This window comes from Hyla sarda, chromosome 2, assembly GCF_029499605.1.
Source record: "Hyla sarda isolate aHylSar1 chromosome 2, aHylSar1.hap1, whole genome shotgun sequence".
Classification (NCBI taxonomy): Eukaryota; Metazoa; Chordata; class Amphibia; order Anura; family Hylidae; genus Hyla; species Hyla sarda.
In genome coordinates, this window is record NC_079190.1 from 481,562,782 (window position 1) to 481,581,940 (window position 19,159).

At 43.3% G+C, this 19,159-nt stretch overlaps 1 protein-coding gene across 8 annotated transcripts in view; it reads left to right on the forward strand.

Annotated features, from left to right (window-relative positions):
• The first annotated feature begins 996 nt into the window (after positions 1-996).
• Positions 997-19,159, forward strand: part of SYNJ1 (synaptojanin 1) — a 145,429-nt gene continuing 127,266 nt past the window's right edge. For all 8 annotated transcript variants that reach the window (XM_056559478.1, XM_056559479.1, XM_056559482.1 and 5 more), the window contains exons 1-2: positions 997-1,127; positions 4,149-4,297. In XM_056559478.1, coding sequence (XP_056415453.1) covers positions 4,174-4,297 — 124 coding nt within the window. In that variant the 5' untranslated portion in view covers positions 997-1,127; positions 4,149-4,173. The remainder of the gene's footprint in view (positions 1,128-4,148; positions 4,298-19,159) is intronic.

The window sequence follows — 19,159 nt, forward strand, 5'->3', positions numbered from 1 at the left end:
TGTAACTGCCGATTTTCTGACGGAACTTCGAGAACGGAGTAATTATGTAGTGTGAAAGAAGCCTTACAGATCTGGTGACGTGACACGGCTGCTGTTTCAATAAGCAGCCACAGTGATGTCCTGCCTCAGCCACTGATTGGTTAACCGGCACCGCCACGTCACCAAAGCTTGGAAGCGCCTGACACCGAGAACTGAGTTCTGTACTTCTGTCGGTGGTGCACGAGCAAGGACGGTAAAGGTTTTTTTATTAATTTTTTAATTTATTTTTTAACCGAGTCCCTCCCTGAGCAATAAATATATTGGGTTAATTCACCGGAGTACCCCTTTAAACACATTTTTAGTCAAAAATGGACGAAATTTGAAGATGGAAAAAAAAATGTTTTACTGTTTTTTTTACAGCTGTTATTACATAAAAAAAATAATAATTTATGGCTGAAAATAACAATCAGGGAGGAATGTGACCAGAGCCTAAGGGAGGTTGAGGAAACCAGTGTTTTCCAAACAATGTGTCTCCAGCTGCTGCAAAACTACAACTCCCAGCATGCCAACAATATCTGGTGATATACTGGAAATTAGTGCTATAAACAGAACAATTCTACAGAACACCCTCACACCATCCTCTCTGTAGGTACACCCATAGCTAAGTAGGAGCAGATCATCTGCTTGACTTTTAGGGTGAATACACACGATCCGGTTGCGTTGCGGTTTTTAACCACATCGCGTTAATTTCCAATAGTAGGTAGTAGAGGGATTATATTGCAGTATTGGAAACGGCAACGCAAACCGGATCTCGTATCTTTGCTCTTGTTCCTCATTCGGGCGGATCCGGCATCTGGCAAAATCAGCCGATGCCCTTATCAAAAATGGCGGCCGCTGCTGCTTGACGTTTTTCCTGTGCGGAAAAGCGTCAAACGTGCAGGCGTGACCGATACCATTTGTGGGCGGGGACATCTTGATCTCTGTCGCTTTTGGGCTAAGAGGGGATAGGTGAGGGGGCGCGGTTTGGGTTGGGCGAGGGCGGGGAAAGCGCGCGCCCTTGCTCCTGTTACCTTGCGAGCGCGCTCCCGCGGCCGAGGAGCCGTCAGTGCGCGGTGATCGCCGGGAGCAGCGGACGTCTCCGGGCAGCGGTAAGTATACGGCCCCGGCATCCCCGCCCTCCCCGGTGTATGACTACGATGACCGGCGCTCCTCCCCCTGCCGGGCGCCGTGCTGTCAGCTGTCATCATATAGGATGGTCCAGGCCCTTTACCCCACTGTCACGACGCCTTGACTTATGTCGTGACAGTCAGAGCATGACACTGCGCTCCTCCTGACTGACATGGTGACCGACCCTCTCTGCCTGCCATGACTCGCTGGTCCCTGTTGTGATATGGTTCCCTCTATCGCGATATCTTGATAATCATAGTCATGAGATAGATGTTAGACCATTTTGATTGTTAAAAAGCCACAATCTGAGGTAAATATATAACTGGACAGTATGGGGGTAGACTATGAGGTTCTGCAGCAGTTGCGGTGTGTACTATGAGGTTCTGCAGCAGTTGCGGTGTGTATTATGAGGTTTTGCAGCAACTGAGGTTTGTATGATGATGTTCTGCAGCAGTTAGGATGTTTTATGATGTTCTGTAGCAGCTGGGCATTACAATTCCCAATGATGTTCTGCAGCAGCTGAGTTGTGTATGATGATGTTCTGCAGCTGCTAGGATGTGTATTATGATGTACTGTAGCAGCTGCAGAGTGCAATATGCAGTATTAAGAAGTTCTGCAGCAGCTGAGGTGTGTAGTATGAGATTCTGCAGCAGCTGAAGTGTGTATTATAAGGTTCGGTGGCAGCTTAGATGTGTATGATGTTCTGCAGCAGCTGAGCTGTGTATGATGATGTTCTGCAGCAGCTGAGATGTGTATGATGATCTGCAGCAGCTGAGATGTGTATGATGATGTTCTGCAGCAGCTGAGGTGTGTATGATGATGTTCTGCAGCAGCTGAGGTGTGTATGATGATGTTCTGCAGCAGCTGAGATGTGTATGATGATGTTCTGCAGCAGCTGAGGTGTGTATGATGATGTTCTGCAGCAGCTGAGGTGTGTATGATGATGTTCTGCAGCAGCTGACGTGTGTATGATGATGATCTGCAGCAGCTGACGTGTGTATGATGATGATCTGCAGCAGCTGACGTGTGTATGATGATGATCTGCAGCAGCTGACGTGTGTATGATGATGATCTGCAGCAGCTGACGTGTGTATGATGATGATCTGCAGCAGCTGACGTGTGTATGATGATGTTCTGCAGCAGCTGAGGTGTGTATGATGATGTTCTGCAGCAGCTGAGGTGTGTATGATGATGTTCTGCAGCAGCTGAGGTGTGTATGATGATGTTCTGCAGCAGCTGACGTGTGTATGATGATGTTCTGCAGCAGCTGACGTGTGTATGATGATGTTCTGCAGCAGCTGACGTGTGTATGATGATGTTCTGCAGCAGCTGAGGTGTGTATGATGATGTTCTGCAGCAGCTGAGGTGTGTATGATGATGTTCTGCAGCAGCTGACGTGTGTATGATGATGTTCTGCAGCAGCTGACGTGTGTATGATGATGTTCTGCAGCAGCTGACGTGTGTATGATGATGTTCTGCAGCAGCTGACGTGTGTATGATGATGTTCTGCTGCAGCTGAGGTGTGTATGATGATCTGCAGCAGTTTAGCTGTGTAGTATGATGTTCTGCAGCTGCTGAAGTGTGTATTATGAGGTTCAGGTAGGGAAATGTATAATGTACACTGCAGCTGCTGAAGAACTTCTCTTGAATAGAAGTCTGTATGCCAGTCAGGGGTTTACACAGAAGAGGAAGCGTTTTGCAGAAGTCATTTTTGACGGCTTCTTCAGATAGATGAGCAGCTACCTAGATCAGTGTTTACCAACCAGGGTGCTTTCAGCTGGTGCATAACTACAACTCCCAGCATGCCCGGAATGGAGACATAAGAGGGAATTCATCAATCTTTGCTTGTTCTTTTTTACCCAAAATCTTCCTGGGCGCAGGTCCGGCAATTTTATCAGTGTCCGATGTAGAATGATGAATTTGGTAAAAATCCAATACCGGCCCCTTATCACCCAAAGGAAAATGCTTAAAAGAAAAGAAAAAAGGGAAAAAAGGCTTCACAGAAAAAAGGAAAAAAAGGCTTACTGCATGTGAGGCCTTTAAAAAAAAAATAAAATAAAAGATATATATGTGTATTTGTGTGTATGTATATATAATTTTTTTTATTTATTTTCTAATTTTTTTTACATTATTACTCCTAGACCATGCTAGGCTGTGTGTGTGTGTGTGTGTATATATATATATATATATATATATATATATATATATATATATATGAGAGAGATAGATAGATATATATATATATTTTCTTTTTTATATTTTATTTTATATATTTATATTTTTTTATATTTTATATTTTCTTTTTTATATATATATATATATATATATATATATATATATATATATATATATTTTTTTTTTTTTAATTTAATTTTTTCTTTTCTTTTATTTAACCTGGGGTAAACCCTTTACTTAATGCAAGAATGTGGAAAAAATAAATAAAATAAAGTGCTTAGGGGTAAGTGTTTTTCTACAGGCAAAAATTGCGACTGTGTGCAACAAAAGATGCGACAATTTCAAATTGTGGCTTTCGATCACTGCCTAACCACTGCAGCCCTCATTAGCACAATAGTCTAAGGTAGATCGCTTTCCAAAAAGAATCGAAGGATGGTGGAAAAGCCGCATTTAAAAAAATAAATAAATAAATAAAAAAAGTTTGCAAAAGAATGCGACAAAGTTCTGCTTAATAAAATATTTAAAAAAATATAGAAAATAAATGAAGACTTCTGATGACTGCCCCCCCCCCCCCCATAGTTGTTCAGTATTTGAGACTGAAGAGAATTGTGTATTCTATCTGTCCTTGTGTCATCCAGAGCAGCCGGTCCATGGAAACAACAACGGTTTAGTTCACTGACTGCAAGCAGAGATCTAACCTGGGCGGATTTTGATGTAAATCCACCTCCGATCTGCAGACAGGCTGCACCCCATGCATGTGAGGGAGGTTCCTGCGCTGTGAAATTAACCCCTACCCTACCGGTCTGACGCGCACTTGTCTCTTTCAGGTGGTATTTCCCAGTCCAGCACAACATGGCGTTCAGTAAAGGATACCGGATCTTCCACAAGCTGGATCCGCCTCCGTTCAGCCTCATTGTGGAGGCCCGAAACAAGGAGGAATGTCTGATGTTTGAGTCCGGAGCGGTGGCCGTTCTGTGTAAGTGACCGGTTGTATTTTATTACTTTGCGACGCGGCTCTGATTGTTAGATGTAGCAGAGCAGAGGTCGTGTGTGCGTGCAGGTAAATTTACATTATTTAAATCATTAAATCAATTAAAGGGGTACTCCGGTGAAAAACTATTTTTTTTTTTTTTATATATCAACTGGTGCCAGAAAGTTAAACAGATTTGTAAATGACTTCTATTAAAAAATCTTAATCCTTCCAGTACTTATTAGCTGCCGAATACTACAGAGGAAATGCTTTTCTTTTTGAAACACAGAGCTCTCTGCTGACATCACGAGCACAGTGCTCTCTGCTGACATCTCTGTCCATTTTAGGAACTGTCCAGGGTAAAAGGAAATCCTCATAGCAAACATATGCTGCTCTGGACAGTTCATAAAATGGACAGAGGTGTCAGCAGAGAGCACCGTGCTCGTGATGTCAGCAGAGAGCTCTGTGTTTCAAAAAGGAAATAATTTCCGCTGTAGTATTCAGCAGCTAATAAGTACAGGAAGGATTAAGATTTTTTAATAGAAGTAATTTACAAATCTGTTTAACTTTCTGGCACCAGTTGATTAAAAAAAAAAAAAAAACATTTCACCGGAGTACCCCTTTTAAAGGGGTACTCCGTTGCTCAGCGTTTGGAACAAACTGTTCCGAACGCTGGAGCAGGGAGCTTGTGACGTCATAGCCCCGCCCCCTCATGACGTCACACCCGCCCCCTCAATGCAAGTCTATGGGAGGGGGCGTGACGTATGTCACGCACCCTCCCATAGACTTGCATTGAGGAGGCAGGACGTGATGTCATGAGGGGGCAGGGCTATGATGTCACACACTCCCGACGCCGGCATTCAGAACAGTTTGTTCCAAACGCTGAGCAGCAGAGTACCCCTTTGAAGAGGTACTCCGGTAGAATTTTTTTTTTTTTCGAATCAACTGGTTCAAGAAAGTTAAAGGGGTATTCCAGGAAAAAAAAACTTTTGTTTTTTTATATCAACCGGCTCCAGAAAGTTAAACAGATTTGTAAATTACTTCTATTTAAAAATCTTAATCCTTTCAATAATTATCAGCTGCTGAAGTTGAGTTGTTCTTTTCTGTCTGGCAACAGTGCTCTCTGCTGATATCTCTGCTTGTCTCAGGAACTGCACAGAGTAGAAAAGGTTTGCTATGGGGATTTGCTTCTAAACTGGGCGTTTCCCGAGACACGTGTCATCAGAGAGCACTTAGACAGAAAAGAACACCTCAACTTCAGCAGCTCATAAGTACTGAAAGGATTAAGATTTTTTCATAGAAGTAATTTACAAATCTGTTTAACTTTCTGGAGCCAGTTGATCTATAAAAAAAAAAAGGTTTTTTTTCCTGGATAACCCTTTAAACGGATTTGTAAATTACTTCTATTTAAAAATCTTAATCCTTCCAGTACGTGTCAGCTGCTGTATGCTCCAGAGGAAGTTGTGTAGTTCTTTCCATTCTGACCACAGTGCTCTCTGTTGACACCTTTGTGCATGTCAGGAACTGTCCAGAGCAGGAGAAAATCCCCATTGCAAACCTCTTCTGCTCTGGACAGTTCCTGACATGGACAAAGGTGTCAGCAGAGAGCACTGTGGTCAGACTGAAAGGAAATTCAAAAAGAGAAGTAATTTACAAATCTGTTTAACTTTCTGGCAACGGTTTGAAAAAAAAGTTTTCCACGAAAGTACCCCTTTAAAGAAGCACTCCAGATTATTATTTTTTGCTTATATAGTGCAGCATAGGTTCTTGTGTATGCCTTTTCCTTACCTGTGTTAGCTAATGTGGCAGGCATGGGATAGGCTCCATTTGGATGCACACAGAATCTCTGAAATGACTAGATAATTCTGCCTTCATTTCCCAGAGGCTGGGGTGTTTGATCACTGCACCTGATCATCTCCTCAGACTGCTGGTACTGGAGGTCACACAGGGGAACTCATTAGACTCACAAGTAGGTTGGTGACAGTTCACATTACATGCAGTTTTCATGCGTTTTCCTACTCAAAGTGCATTTTTGTCGAGAAATATCGTCATGAGGAGAAATAGACTTGACCTATAATCACAGTTGAGTTGTTTTATGAAGATATGAAGTCTTTAGGCTGTTTTACTGCATTTTCCACACATTTTGATTGTTGTGTTTTTCAAAATCTTGGTAAAAATTACAAGTTTTTACCATATTTTGCACACTTACGGCACAATATTTTTGCCATGATTTGGGGATGATCACAGCAACTACTTAAAAAAAAAATAAAAAAATAAGAAACGCAATGTGCAAACACAGCGTCAGGAGAGGTGTGTGTGTGTGTGTGTGTGTGTGTATATATATATATATATATATTGGGGAAGGGAGGGATCTGGTAGATTATGATGTTGTCCTGTAGTTAAAGGGGTACTCCAGTGCAAAACATTTTTTTTATTTTTTTTAAATGAACTGGTGCCAGAAAGTTAAACAGATTTCTAATTTACTTCTATTAAAAAATCTTAATCCTTCCAGTACTTATTAGCTGCTGAGTACCACATAGGAAATTATTTTCTTTTTTGAACACAGAGCTTTATGCTGACATCATGACCACAGTGCTCTCTGCTGACATCTCTGTCCATTTTAAGAACTGTACAGAGTAGGAGAAAATCCCCATAGAAAACATATGCGGCTCTGGACAGTTCCTAAAATGGACAGAGATGTCAGCAGAGAGCACTGTGCTTGTGATGTCAGCAGAGAGCTCTGTGTTCCAAAAAGAAAAGAATTTCCTCTGTAGTATTCAGCAGCTGATAAGTACTGGAAGGATTAAGATTTTTTTTAATAGAAGTAATTTACAAATCTGTTTAACTTTCTGGCACCAGTTGATTTAAAAAATAAATAATAATTTCCACCGGAGTACCCCTTTAATCTTTCCAGTACTTAACAGCTGCTGATAAGATCCACAGGAAGTTCTTTTATTTTTGAATTTCCTTTCAGTCTGACCACAGTGCTCTCTGCTGACACCTCTGTCCATTTTAGGAACTGTCCAGAGCAGGAGAGGTTTTCTATGGGGATTTGCTCTTACTCTAGACACTTCCTGACACGGACAGAGGTGTCAGCAGAGAGCACTGTGGTCCGGCAGAAAGGAAATTTAAAAAGAAAAGAACTTCCTGTGGAGCAAACATCAGCTGATAAGTACTGGAAGGATTAAGCATTTTTAATAGAAGTAATTTACAAATCTGTTTAACTTTCTGGCACCAGTTGATTAAAAAACTAAAATTTTTCCAGTGGAGTACCCCTTTAAAGGGGTACTCCATGTCAGGAATTGTCCAGAGTAGGAGCAAATCCCCATAGCAAACATATGCTGCTCTGGACAGTCCCTGACAGGGACAGAGGTGTCAGCAGAGAGCACTGTGGTCAGACTGGAAAGAACGACACAACTTCCTCTGGTGCATACAGCAGCTGATAAGTACTGGAAGGATTAAGATTTTTATATAGAAGTAATTTACAAATCTGTTTAACTTTCTGTAACTAGTTGATTTGACAAAAATAAAAATAAAAGGTTTGTACCGGAGTACCGCTTTAAGGTGTTAATGACAAATTCAACTCTGCTACATCTGTGAATGCTTCAGTTGAAACTGTCATGAGGTTAGCCTTTGGTGGTCCATGCATGATGGGAGTTGTAGTTTTGCAACAGCTGGAGGTCCACAGTTTGGAGACCACTGAATGGATTGGGTCTTCCAGACATGTCCTATGCATGCTGCCAATCTGCTCTTGTGATTGGTGAGTGTCTCACCTGTAGGATACCCTAGTTATACCTGGAATATAACTCAAAACGTTGCTAGTAATATATAAAAACAAGCGGAACGCTTCTTACTACCATTATATACGATCTGACTCTTTCATCCGCCCACACGTTCTCTTTCTAATGGGATTTTGTCTTTTGTCTTCACAAAAAAAACCTACATAAAGATATGGGGAGGCCTCGTGCATGCGGCCATAGTGCGGCTCTGTCTGACAGGCGATGGGCCAGGCATCTCAAATGTGTTTTTCCAACCAGGGTGCCTCCAGCTGTTGCAAAACTACAGCTCCCAGCATGCCCGGACAGCCTTCGGCTGTCCGGGCATGCTGGGAGTTGTAGTTTTGCAACAGCTGAAGGCACCCTGGTTGGGAAACACTGATCTAGGTAGCCGCTCATCTATCTGAAGAAGCCGTCAAAAATGACTTCTGCTAAACGCTTCCTCTTGTGTGTAAACCCCTGACTGGCATACAGACTTCTATTTAAGAGAAGTTCTTCAGCAGCTGCAGTGTACATTATACATTTCCCTACCTGAACCTCATAATACACACTTCAGCAGCTGCAGAACATCATACTACACAGCTAAACTGCTGCAGATCATAACATCATCATACACATCAGCTGCTGCAGAACCTCATCAAACACATCTCAGCTGCTGCAGAACATCATCATACACACGTCAGCTGGTGTAGAACATCATCATACACACGTCAGCTGGTGCAGAACATCATGCACATCTCAGCTGCTGCAGAACATCATCATACACATCTCAGCTGCTGCAGAACATCATCATACACATCTCAGCTGCTGCAGAACATCATCATACACATCTCAGCTGGTGCAGATCATCATCATACACATCTTAGCTGGTGCAGATCATCATCATACACATCTCAGCTGCTGCAGAACATCATCATACACATCACAGCTGCTGCAGAACATCATCATACACATCTCAGCTGGTGCAGATCATCATCATACACACATCAGCTGCTGCAGAACATCATCATACACATCTCAGCTGCTGCAGAACATCATCATACACATCTCAGCTGGTGCAGATCATCATCATACACACTTCAGCTGCTGCAGAACATCATCATACACATCTCAGCTGGTGCAGATCATCATCATACACACGTCAGCTGCTGCAGAACATCATCATACACACATCAGCTGCTGCAGAACATCATACACATCTCAGCTGCTGCAGATCATCATCATATACATCTCAGCTGGTGCAGATCGTCATCATACACACGTCAGCTGCTGCAGAACATCATCATACACACATCAGCTGCTGCAGAACATCATACACATCTCAGCTGCTGCAGAACATCATCATACACATCTCAGCTGCTGCAGAACATCATCATACACACGTCAGCTGGTGCAGAACATCATCATACACACGTCAGCTGCTGCAGAACATCATACACATCTCAGCTGCTGCAGAACATCATCATACACATCTAAGCTGCAGAACCTCATCATACATGCCGCAGTAGCTGCAGAACATCATACCTTGGTTGGGAAACTCTGCCTTAGATCCCTACTGTGAAAGCTCCTTACATCTGTCTGTGATATATATTTAAGTTTTCATTTAATTAATTAATTAATTAATTAATTTATTTCTTTTCTTATTTAATATATATTTTTATTTATCTTTTTACATTTAACCCCTTCTCGACCTATGACATACCTGTACGTCATGAACATTTTTGTCGCTACTCGCGGCATCCCGCAGTGCCCGGTAAGATGGTGGCTATCACTGATATCCAGCCATCTTACCATGTGACCACGGGGGGTTTCATCCCCCACCCCCACCCCCAGCGATCGCTGCTATGAGCTAGTCAAATCTGACTAGCTGATAGCAGCGTTTCGCTATGAGAATACTTAGCAGCGCGGTGTGTGAGTCCCGATCACGGGGATCTGGACACACACCGCTCTACTAAGTGTCCCTGCATGCTGGGAGTTGTAGTTTTGCAACAGCTGGAGGCACACTGGTTTGGAAACACTAAGTTAAGTAATAAACTTTCAAGTGTTTTGCAACCAGTGTGCCTTCAGCTGTTATATAAATACAACTCCCAGCATGCACGGACAGCCAAAGGGCATCCTCGGAGTTGTAGTTTTGCAACAGCTGGATGTTTGCCCCCTCCCCCCAATGTGAATGTACAGGGTATACTCACATGGGCGGAGGTTTACAGTGAGTGCTGCAAGTTTGAGATGGCGCAAATTTGGCGCTGCAGCTCAAACTCCCAGCGGCAAACTTGCTATGAACCTCTGCCCATGTGACTGTACCCTAAAAACACTACACTAACACTAACACTAACCTAAAATAAAAAGTAAAAAACACTACATATACACATACCCCTACACAGCCCCCCTCCCCCCAAAAAATGAAAAACGTCTGGTACGCTACTGTTTCCAAAACGGAGCCTCCAGCTGTTGCAAAACAACAACTCCCAGTATTGCCAGACAGTCATTGACTGTCCAGGCATGCTGGGAGTTTTGCAACAGCTGGAGGCACCGTGTTTGGGAATCACTGGCGTAGAATACCCCTATGTCCAAGCCTATGCAGATCACTATATTAGGCCTCAAATGCGCATGGCGCTCTCACTTTGAAGCCCTGTCGTATTTCAGGGCAATAGTTTTGGGACACATATGGGGTATTTCAGTACTTGGTCGAAATTGCCTTACAAATTTTGGGGGGTATTTTCTTCTTTAACCCCTATGAAAAGGTGAAGTTGGGGTCTACACCAGCATGTTAGTGTATAAAAATTAAATTTTTTTACACTGACATGCTGATGTTGCCCTATACTTTTCATTTCCACAAGAGGTAAAATGGAAAAAAGACCCTCTAAATTTGTAATGCAATTTCTCCTGAGTACGGAGATACCCCATATGTGGGCGCAAAGTGCTCTGGGGGCGCACAACAAGGCTCAGAAGGGAGAGTGCACCATGTAGATTTGAGGCGATTTGCACAGGGGTGGCTGATTGTTACAGCAGTTCTGACATAAACGCAAAACAATAAATATCCATATGTGACCCCATTTTGGAAACTACACCCCTCACGGAATGTAATAAGGGGTGCAGTGAGCATTTACACCCCACAGGTGTATGACAGATTTTTGGAACAGTGGTCTGTGAAAATGAAAAATACAATTTTTGATTTGCACAGTCCACTGTTTCCAATATCTGTCAAATGCCAGTGGGGGGTAAATGCTCACTGCACCCCTTATTAAATTCCATGAGGGGTGTAGTTTCCAAAATGGGGTCACATGTGGGGGGGTCCACTGTTCTGGCACCATAGGGGCTTCCTAAATGGGACATGCCCCCCCAAAACCCTTTCAGAAAAACTCACTCTCCAAAATCCCATTGTCGCTCCTTCCCTTCTGAGCCCTCTACTGCGCCCGCCGTACACTTGACATAGACATATCAGGTATGTGCTTACTCCAGAGAAATTGGGTTACAAATTTTAGGGTGATTTCTCTCCTTTTACCCCTTGTAAAAATTCAAAAATTGGGTCTACAAGAACATGCAAGTGTAAAAAATGAAGATTGTGAATTTTCTCCTTCACTTTGCTGCTATTCCTGTGAAACACCTAAAGGGTTAACACACTTACTGAATGTCATTTTGAATACTTTGGGGGGGTGTAGTTTTTATAATGGGGTCATTTATGGGGTATTTCTAATATGAAGACCCTTCAAATCCACTTCAAACCTGAACTGGTCCCTGAAAAATTCCGATTTTGAAAATGTTGTGAAAAATTGGAAAATTGCTGCTGAACTTTGAAGCCCTCTGGTGTCTTCCAAAAGTAAAAACTCGTCAAATTTATGATGTAAACACAAAGTAGACATATTGTATATGTGAATCAATATATAATTTATTTGATTTGTCTATTTTCCTCACAAGCAGAGAGCTTCAAAGTTAGAAAAATGCTAAATTTTCATGACATTTTTAGATTTTTTTTTACCAAGAAAGGATGCAAATATCAGTGAAATTTTACCAATAACATAAAGTAGAATATGTCACGAAAAAACAATCTCGGAATCAGAATGATAAGTAAAAGCATTCCAGAGTTATTAATGTTTAAAGTGACAGTGGTCAGATGTGCAAAAAATGGCCTGGTCCTAAGGTGTAAATGGGCTGGGTCATGAAGGGGTTAAAGGGGAACTCCAGTGGGGGAATTTTTTTTTTCCAAATCAACTGGTGCAAGAAAGTTAAACATATTTGTCAATCACTTCTATTTAAAAATCTTAATTCTTCCAGTACTTATCAGCTGCTGTATACTACAGAGAAATTTGTGAAGTTCTTTCCAGTCTGACCACAGTGCTCTCTACTGACACCTATGTCCATGTCAGGAACTGTTCAGAGCAGGAGAGGTTTCCTATGGGGATATGATTCTACTCTGGACAGTTCCTGACATGGACAGAGGTGGCAGCAGAGAGCACTGTGGTCAGACAGAATAGAAATTAACAAATTTCTCTGTTTTATATAGCAACTAATAAGTACTGGAAGGATTAATATTTTTTAATAGAAGTAATTTACAAATCTGTTTAACTTTCTGCCACCAGTTGATTTTAAAACATTTGTTTTTTACTTGTTTCCACCAGAGTTCCCTTTTTTAATTTCTTTTTGGTGGAAAGTGTCTATATAAATTGTTGTTAGTCCTTGCTTGGTCCTGCTGTTCTAGGGGTAAAATAATTTTTGGTTTCTTTAAATCTCACCTTACTAAAGTCTAGTGTTTCTATTATTCATGTTTCTATGAGTGCCCTTGGTGCTGCTTGGGAGAGCTCTGAGCAGAATTGCTCTCCTTCCCCCTCTGGCAGCTGACAATATAGTCTCTCAGATATGCTGTCATAATACTGTAGATGCTCTGGTCTTTTCTTGGCAAGCAGGGAAAAATATACAGTATATATCTTTTTATTGGTGCCCTGCAGTGAACAGAGGATTAGTATGTACAGATCTGGCTGTGTGGGTGTGACTGAGCATGTGTGTCCTCCAGCCTCAGCTCAGTAGGTGGATGGGGACAGGGACTGTGCATGTGTGTCCTCCAGCCTCAGCTCAGTAGGTGGATGGAGACAGGGACTGAGCATGTGTGTCCTCCAGCCTCAGCTCAGTAGGTGGATGGAGACAGGGACTGAGCATGTGTGTCCTCCAGCCTCAGCTCAGTAGGTGGATGGGGACAGGGACTGTGCATGTGTGTCCTCCAGCCTCAGCTCAGTAGGTGGATGGGGACAGGGACTGAGCATGTGTGTCCTCCAGCCTCAGCTCAATAGGTGGATGGGGACAGTGACTGAGCATGTGTGTCCTCCAGCTTCAGCTCAGTAGGTGGATGGGGACAGGGACTGTGCATGTGTGTCCTCCAGCCTCAGCTCAGTAGGTGGATGGGGAGAGGGACTGTGCATGTGTGTCCTCCAGCCTCAGCTCAGTAGGTGGATGGGGACAGGGACTGAGCATGTGTGTCCTCCAGCTGCAGTTCAATACATGGTTATGGGCAGGGACCGAGCATGTGTGTCCTACAGCTGCAGTTCAATACATGGTTACAGGCAGGGACTGAGCATGTGTGTCCTTATTCATATCAGTAGGAGAATAGGGATAGTGACTGAGCATGAGTGTCCTTCAGCCTCGGTTTTACGCCTGTATACACATTATTTACAAGCCACTAAGGCATAATCTTAGTCTGAGATGGTGAACGCGATGTGAATGGGACCTAAGGCTGCAACATCTGGACTCTTGGCCGTTCTACTAAACCAAACAGAGATCTCCGTGGGATATTAGTAGAACCTCAAGGGGTCCGGGCGTTACCATAATATAACCCAGTAGGGGGTTGGGGCCATAACACGGATTTGTTTGCAGGAGGTTTCCCTGCTTTGTTCTGACTGGTGTCCTCCTAGTTTTTGGCACAAAATATGTCTGAATGTGACTTTAGTGTTTGTTGGGTTCATCGTGCGGTTGGCACATACCCTCTCTGCGCCTGTAGATGACATTGGGGGTCGGGTATTTAGGAATCGCACATCAGTAACGTGTTCAGTCTCCTGGAGTCCTCCAGAAGTGACCTCAGCGCTGCACATTGAGGAATCCTATTCATGTAGCTATATGAGAGATTGGTTTTTAATGACACTTTTTTGGGGAACATACTGTATAATGGGGCAAATTTACTAATACTGTCCAAGTGCAGTGGTCTCTAAGCCTTGGACCTCCAGATGTTACAGAACTACAACCCCCAGCATACCCAGACAGCCAACAGCTCTCGTCCCCACGGCTATGGCGACTCCTGCTGCAAGTGTATATACTCAGCCAGCTGAATGTCCGCAGTGTAAACGAGCCCAAAAGCCGAATAGTAGATGGGGCAAAGTTAGACTAGACAAGCTAAATATGAAACAACCTGAACTTCTGTGGTAAATCTGTCACATGTTCACACTGCTCACTCCCATTGGATTTGCCATGAGCGGATCGTCAGTATGTGAATTCAGGGGTACTCCTGGGGAAACCTTTTTTTAATTAATTTTTTTATTTTTTTTAAATCAACTAGTGCCAGAAAGTTAAACAGATTTGTAAATCACTTCTATTAAAAAATCTTAATCCTTCCAGTACTTATCAGCTGCTGAATACTACAGAGGAAATCGTTTTCCTTTTGGAGCACAGAGCTCTCTGCTGACATCATGACCACAGTGCTCTCTGCTGGCATCTCTGTCCATTTTAAGAACTGTCCAGAGTAAGAGAAAATCCCCATAGAAAATATATGCTGCTCTGGACAGTTCCTAAAATGGACAGAGATGTCAGCAGAGAGCACTGTGTTCCAAAAAGAAAATAATTTCCTCTGTAGTATTCAGCAGATAAGTACTGGAAGGATTAAGATTTTTTAATAGAAGTAATTTACAAATCTGTTTAACTTTCTGGCACCAGTTGATTTAAAAAAAAATAAAATAAAAAAAAGTTTTCCATGGGAGTACCCCCTTTAAAGGGGTATTCCGCTGCTCAGCGTTTGGAACAAACCGTTCTGAACGCTGGTGCCGGGAGCTCGTGATGTCATAGCCCTGCTCCCTCATGATGTCACACCCCGCCCCCTCAATGCAAGTTTATGGGAGGGGGCGTGACAGCGTCACCCCCCCTCCCGTAGACTTGCATTGAGGGGGCAGGGCGTGACATCATGAGGGGGCGGGGCTATGACATCACAGGCTCCCGGTGCCAGTATTCGGAACAGTTTGTTCCAAGCGCTGAGCAGCGGAGTACCCCTTTTTAAATTTTTTAATTCGTGCTTTTTGGATCTGTGCTCACCGACTTTTGATTCCCCCCCATACACTTTAGTAAAAGGTTCAAAGAATCCACCAATTTTGGAAGGACTGACTGACTGTTAAATGTATATGGAGGCCTCCAGACTCCCCCCGACAGCTGGTGGTAGGAGAGAAGGATCTGGACTATAGAATTATGACTGTCTGACTGTACTTATCAGCTGCTGTATTCTCCACAGGAAGTTATTTTCTTTTTAAATGTATTTTCTGTCTGACCACAGTGCTCTCTGCTGACACCTCTGTCTGTCTAAGGAACTGTCCAGGGCAGCATATGTTTGCTATGGGCAGTTATGCTCCTACTCTGGACAGTTCCTGACATGGACAGAGGGGTCAGCAGAGAGCACTGTGGTCAGACAGAAAGGAAATTAAAAAAGAAAAGCACTTCCTGTGGAGCATACAGCAGCTGATATGTACTGGAAGGGTAAAGATTTTTTAATAGAAGAAATTTACAAATCTGTTTAAAGGGGTACTCCGGTGAAAACCTTTTTTCTTTTAAATCAACTGGTGGCAGAAAGTTAAACATATTTGTAAATTAATTCTATTAAAAAATCTTAATCCTTCCTGTACTTATTAGCTGCTGAATACTAAAGAGGAAATTCTTTTCTTTTTGGAATGCTCTCTGATGACATCACGAGCACAGTGTTCTCTGCTGACGTTATTATAATAATAATAACGCTTTATTTATTGTTGTCCTTAGTGGGATTTGAACCCAAGTCCCCAGCACTGCAAGGCAGCAGTGCTAACCACTGAGCCACCATGCTGCCCTTAGCATACATCTGCTATGCACGGTTGCCAAAATGGACAGAGATGTCAGCAGAGAGCACTGTGCTTGTGATGTCATCAGAAAGGAAGGAATTTCCCCTGTAGCATTCAGCAGCTAATAAGTACTGGAAGGATTAAGATTTTTTAATAGAAGTAATTTACAAATATGTTTATCTTTCTGCCACCAGTTGATTTAAAAGAAAAAAGGTTTTCACCGGTGTACCCCTTTAACTTTCCGGCACCAGTTGATTTAAATAAAAAAAAAAATGTCATCGGAGTACCCCTTTGACTGCTTATCTCCTGCCCACAGGATAAGTGATTGGCGTGGGTCCAACTGCTGGGACACCCCATGATCTCCTGCCCGGCCTCCCGGCACTCGTCATGCACTGAGCGGTGGTCAACCTGGCCCCCTCCATGCATCTTTATGGTAAAACTGCAGATACAGTGCTCGTGTATCTCTGGCTCTCCCGTATACAGTGCATGGAGGGGACGTGATGACACCGCTCTGTGCACGAGGAGAGCCCGTGTTCTGAAAACAAATCTGCAGACCATCAGGGCGCCGTGCAAGAGATTGTGGGGGTGCCAGCGCTCGGACCCCCCACAATCAGACACTTATCCTATATTCTGGGGGATGAGCAGTTAAAGGGGTTATCCAGGAGAAAACTTTTTTTCATATATCAACTGGCTCCAGAAAGTTAAACCGATTTGTAAATTACTTCTATTAAAAAAAATCTAAATCCTTTCAGTACTTATGAGCTGCTGAAGTTGAGTTGTTCTTTTCTTTCTAAGTGCTCTCTGATGACACGTGTCTCGGGAACTGCCCAGTTTAGAAGCAAATCCCCATAGCAAACCTCTTCTGCTCTGTGCAGTTCCCGAGACAAGCAGAGATGTCAGCAGAGAGCACTGTTGCCAGACAGAAAAGAACAACTCAACTTCAGCTGCTGATAATTATTGAAAGGATTAAGATTTTTTAATAGAAGTAATATACAAATATGTTTAACTTTCTGGAGCCAGTTGATTTATATAAAAACGTTTTTTCCTGGAATACCCCTTTAATTAAGAGTTCTCCTTTTAACACCTTTCCATTTAGAACACATAAACGCTCAACCAGGCTATGGGGCAGTGTTTTCCAACCAGGGTGCCTCCAGCGGTTGCAAAACTACAACTCCCAGCATGCCCGGACAGCCAAAGGCTGTCCGGGCATGCTGGGAGTTGTAGTTTTGCAACCGCTGGAGGCACCCTGGTTGGGAAACACTGCTATGGGGTAAATAGAGGAGATGGCTGCTTTATGGATAAAATAAATGTGTGACCCATTGATGTCTCCTCCTGTGCTGAGAATTGTTTCCCCTCTTTGTTCCTTTTCTTCAGAATTGTTGGATCCGCTTTCCCGTTCAGTCACATGGTGCAGACTTTCACTTTTTGTTATGGTAAATCTGCCTTCTCTGTGTATTGCTCAACGATCCTAAGGCTATGTTCACACGCCAGAATTTCTGCATGAATTTAAAGGGGGACCCCGCTGCTCAGCCTTTGGAACAAACTGTTCCGAACGCTGGAGCCGGCGCCGGGAGCTCGTGACGTTATGCCCCGCCCCCAAATGCTGTCACGCCCCCTCCCATAGAATTGCATTTTGGGGGGGGGGCGCGTGATGTCACAAGCTCCCGGCTCCAGCATTCAGAACAGTTTTTTTTCCAAGCGCTGAGCAGCGGAGTACCCCTTTAAAGCCAATACACTTCAATGGGTTTCCGATGTCCTATTCACACTGCAGAATTTCCGATGCAGCAATTCAATTGAAGTGAATGGGCAATAATTTTCTGCAGAAGTTCTGCCGTGTGAACATAGCCTAACCCTCTGAATTTCCGTAGAAGCCTTAGGGCACCCGGCCTCCAGATACACACAAACTCTTTGGTGCCGGATCTCTTAACTACCTGAAGTGGATGAATTTCCATGGGGGTCACCTTGTACTGCTATCAATAAGGGGACTTCTAAATTGTCATTCCTGTTTATATACACACTCACTGGTTTATAGACAACTGTATTCACACTGTATTTTGGTCAAAAACTGACTTAGGTTGTGCAGATGCTTTACATGTCTTTTTTATGTACGTGTCTAGCTTCTGTATTTTGCTCACAAATCCCTCTGTTCTGCTGCTCAATCACTCTGACATCCACTGCTCAGGAAGGGGCATATCCCAGGCAAGCACTGAGCCCGCCCTCACTCACCATTCTTTCACCTCCTCCCAGAGTCTGCTGTGCTGGGTCTCTCAGGACAGACAGGAGTCTGATAGGACAGGAGTGAGCACAGAGGAGAGCTAGTCCCGCCCTTACTTCTTGGGCTTTGTCCCTGTCTGTGCTTAAAGGGGTACTCCGGTGGAAAACATTTTTTTTTTTTAATCAACTGGTGCCAGAAAGTTAAACAAATTTGTAAATGACTTCTATTAAAAAAAAAACTTTACCCTTCCAGTTCTTTTTAGCGGCTGTATGCTACAGAGCAAATTCTTTTCTTTTTGGATTTCTTTTTTGTCTTGTCCACAGTGCTCTCTGCTGACACCTCTGTCAGTGTCAGGAACTGTCCAGAGCAGCATAGGTTTGCTATGGGGATTTTCTCCTGCTCTCCTGGATTTTTTTTTATGGAAGTAATTTACAAATCTGTTTAACTTTCTGGCACCAGTTGATAAAAAAAAAAAAATTCCACTGGAGTACCCCTTTAAAGAGCACCTATTATCAACTAAACTTTCCCTAATCCCCCTCCCCATCTGTCCCTGTCTCTAAATCTATCTATCCTAGCGTTCATTTTAATTCTAAACCTCATAAAAATACCTTTTTATGTTCATCTTCGGTAGCTCAGATAGGAGCGTCTGAGAAGGGAGGAAGTGGGCGGGGCCCGGCAGGCGCGACGTCATCTGAAGCCTTGCCGGGGCCGCTTCTGCCCTTCTTCCTGTATGCAGGCGGAGTGCAGGGCAGGGACGGTGTGAGGTGGAATTTTGCACGTTTGCAGGGGTCGCAAAATTCCACCTCACACCGCCTCTCCTTGT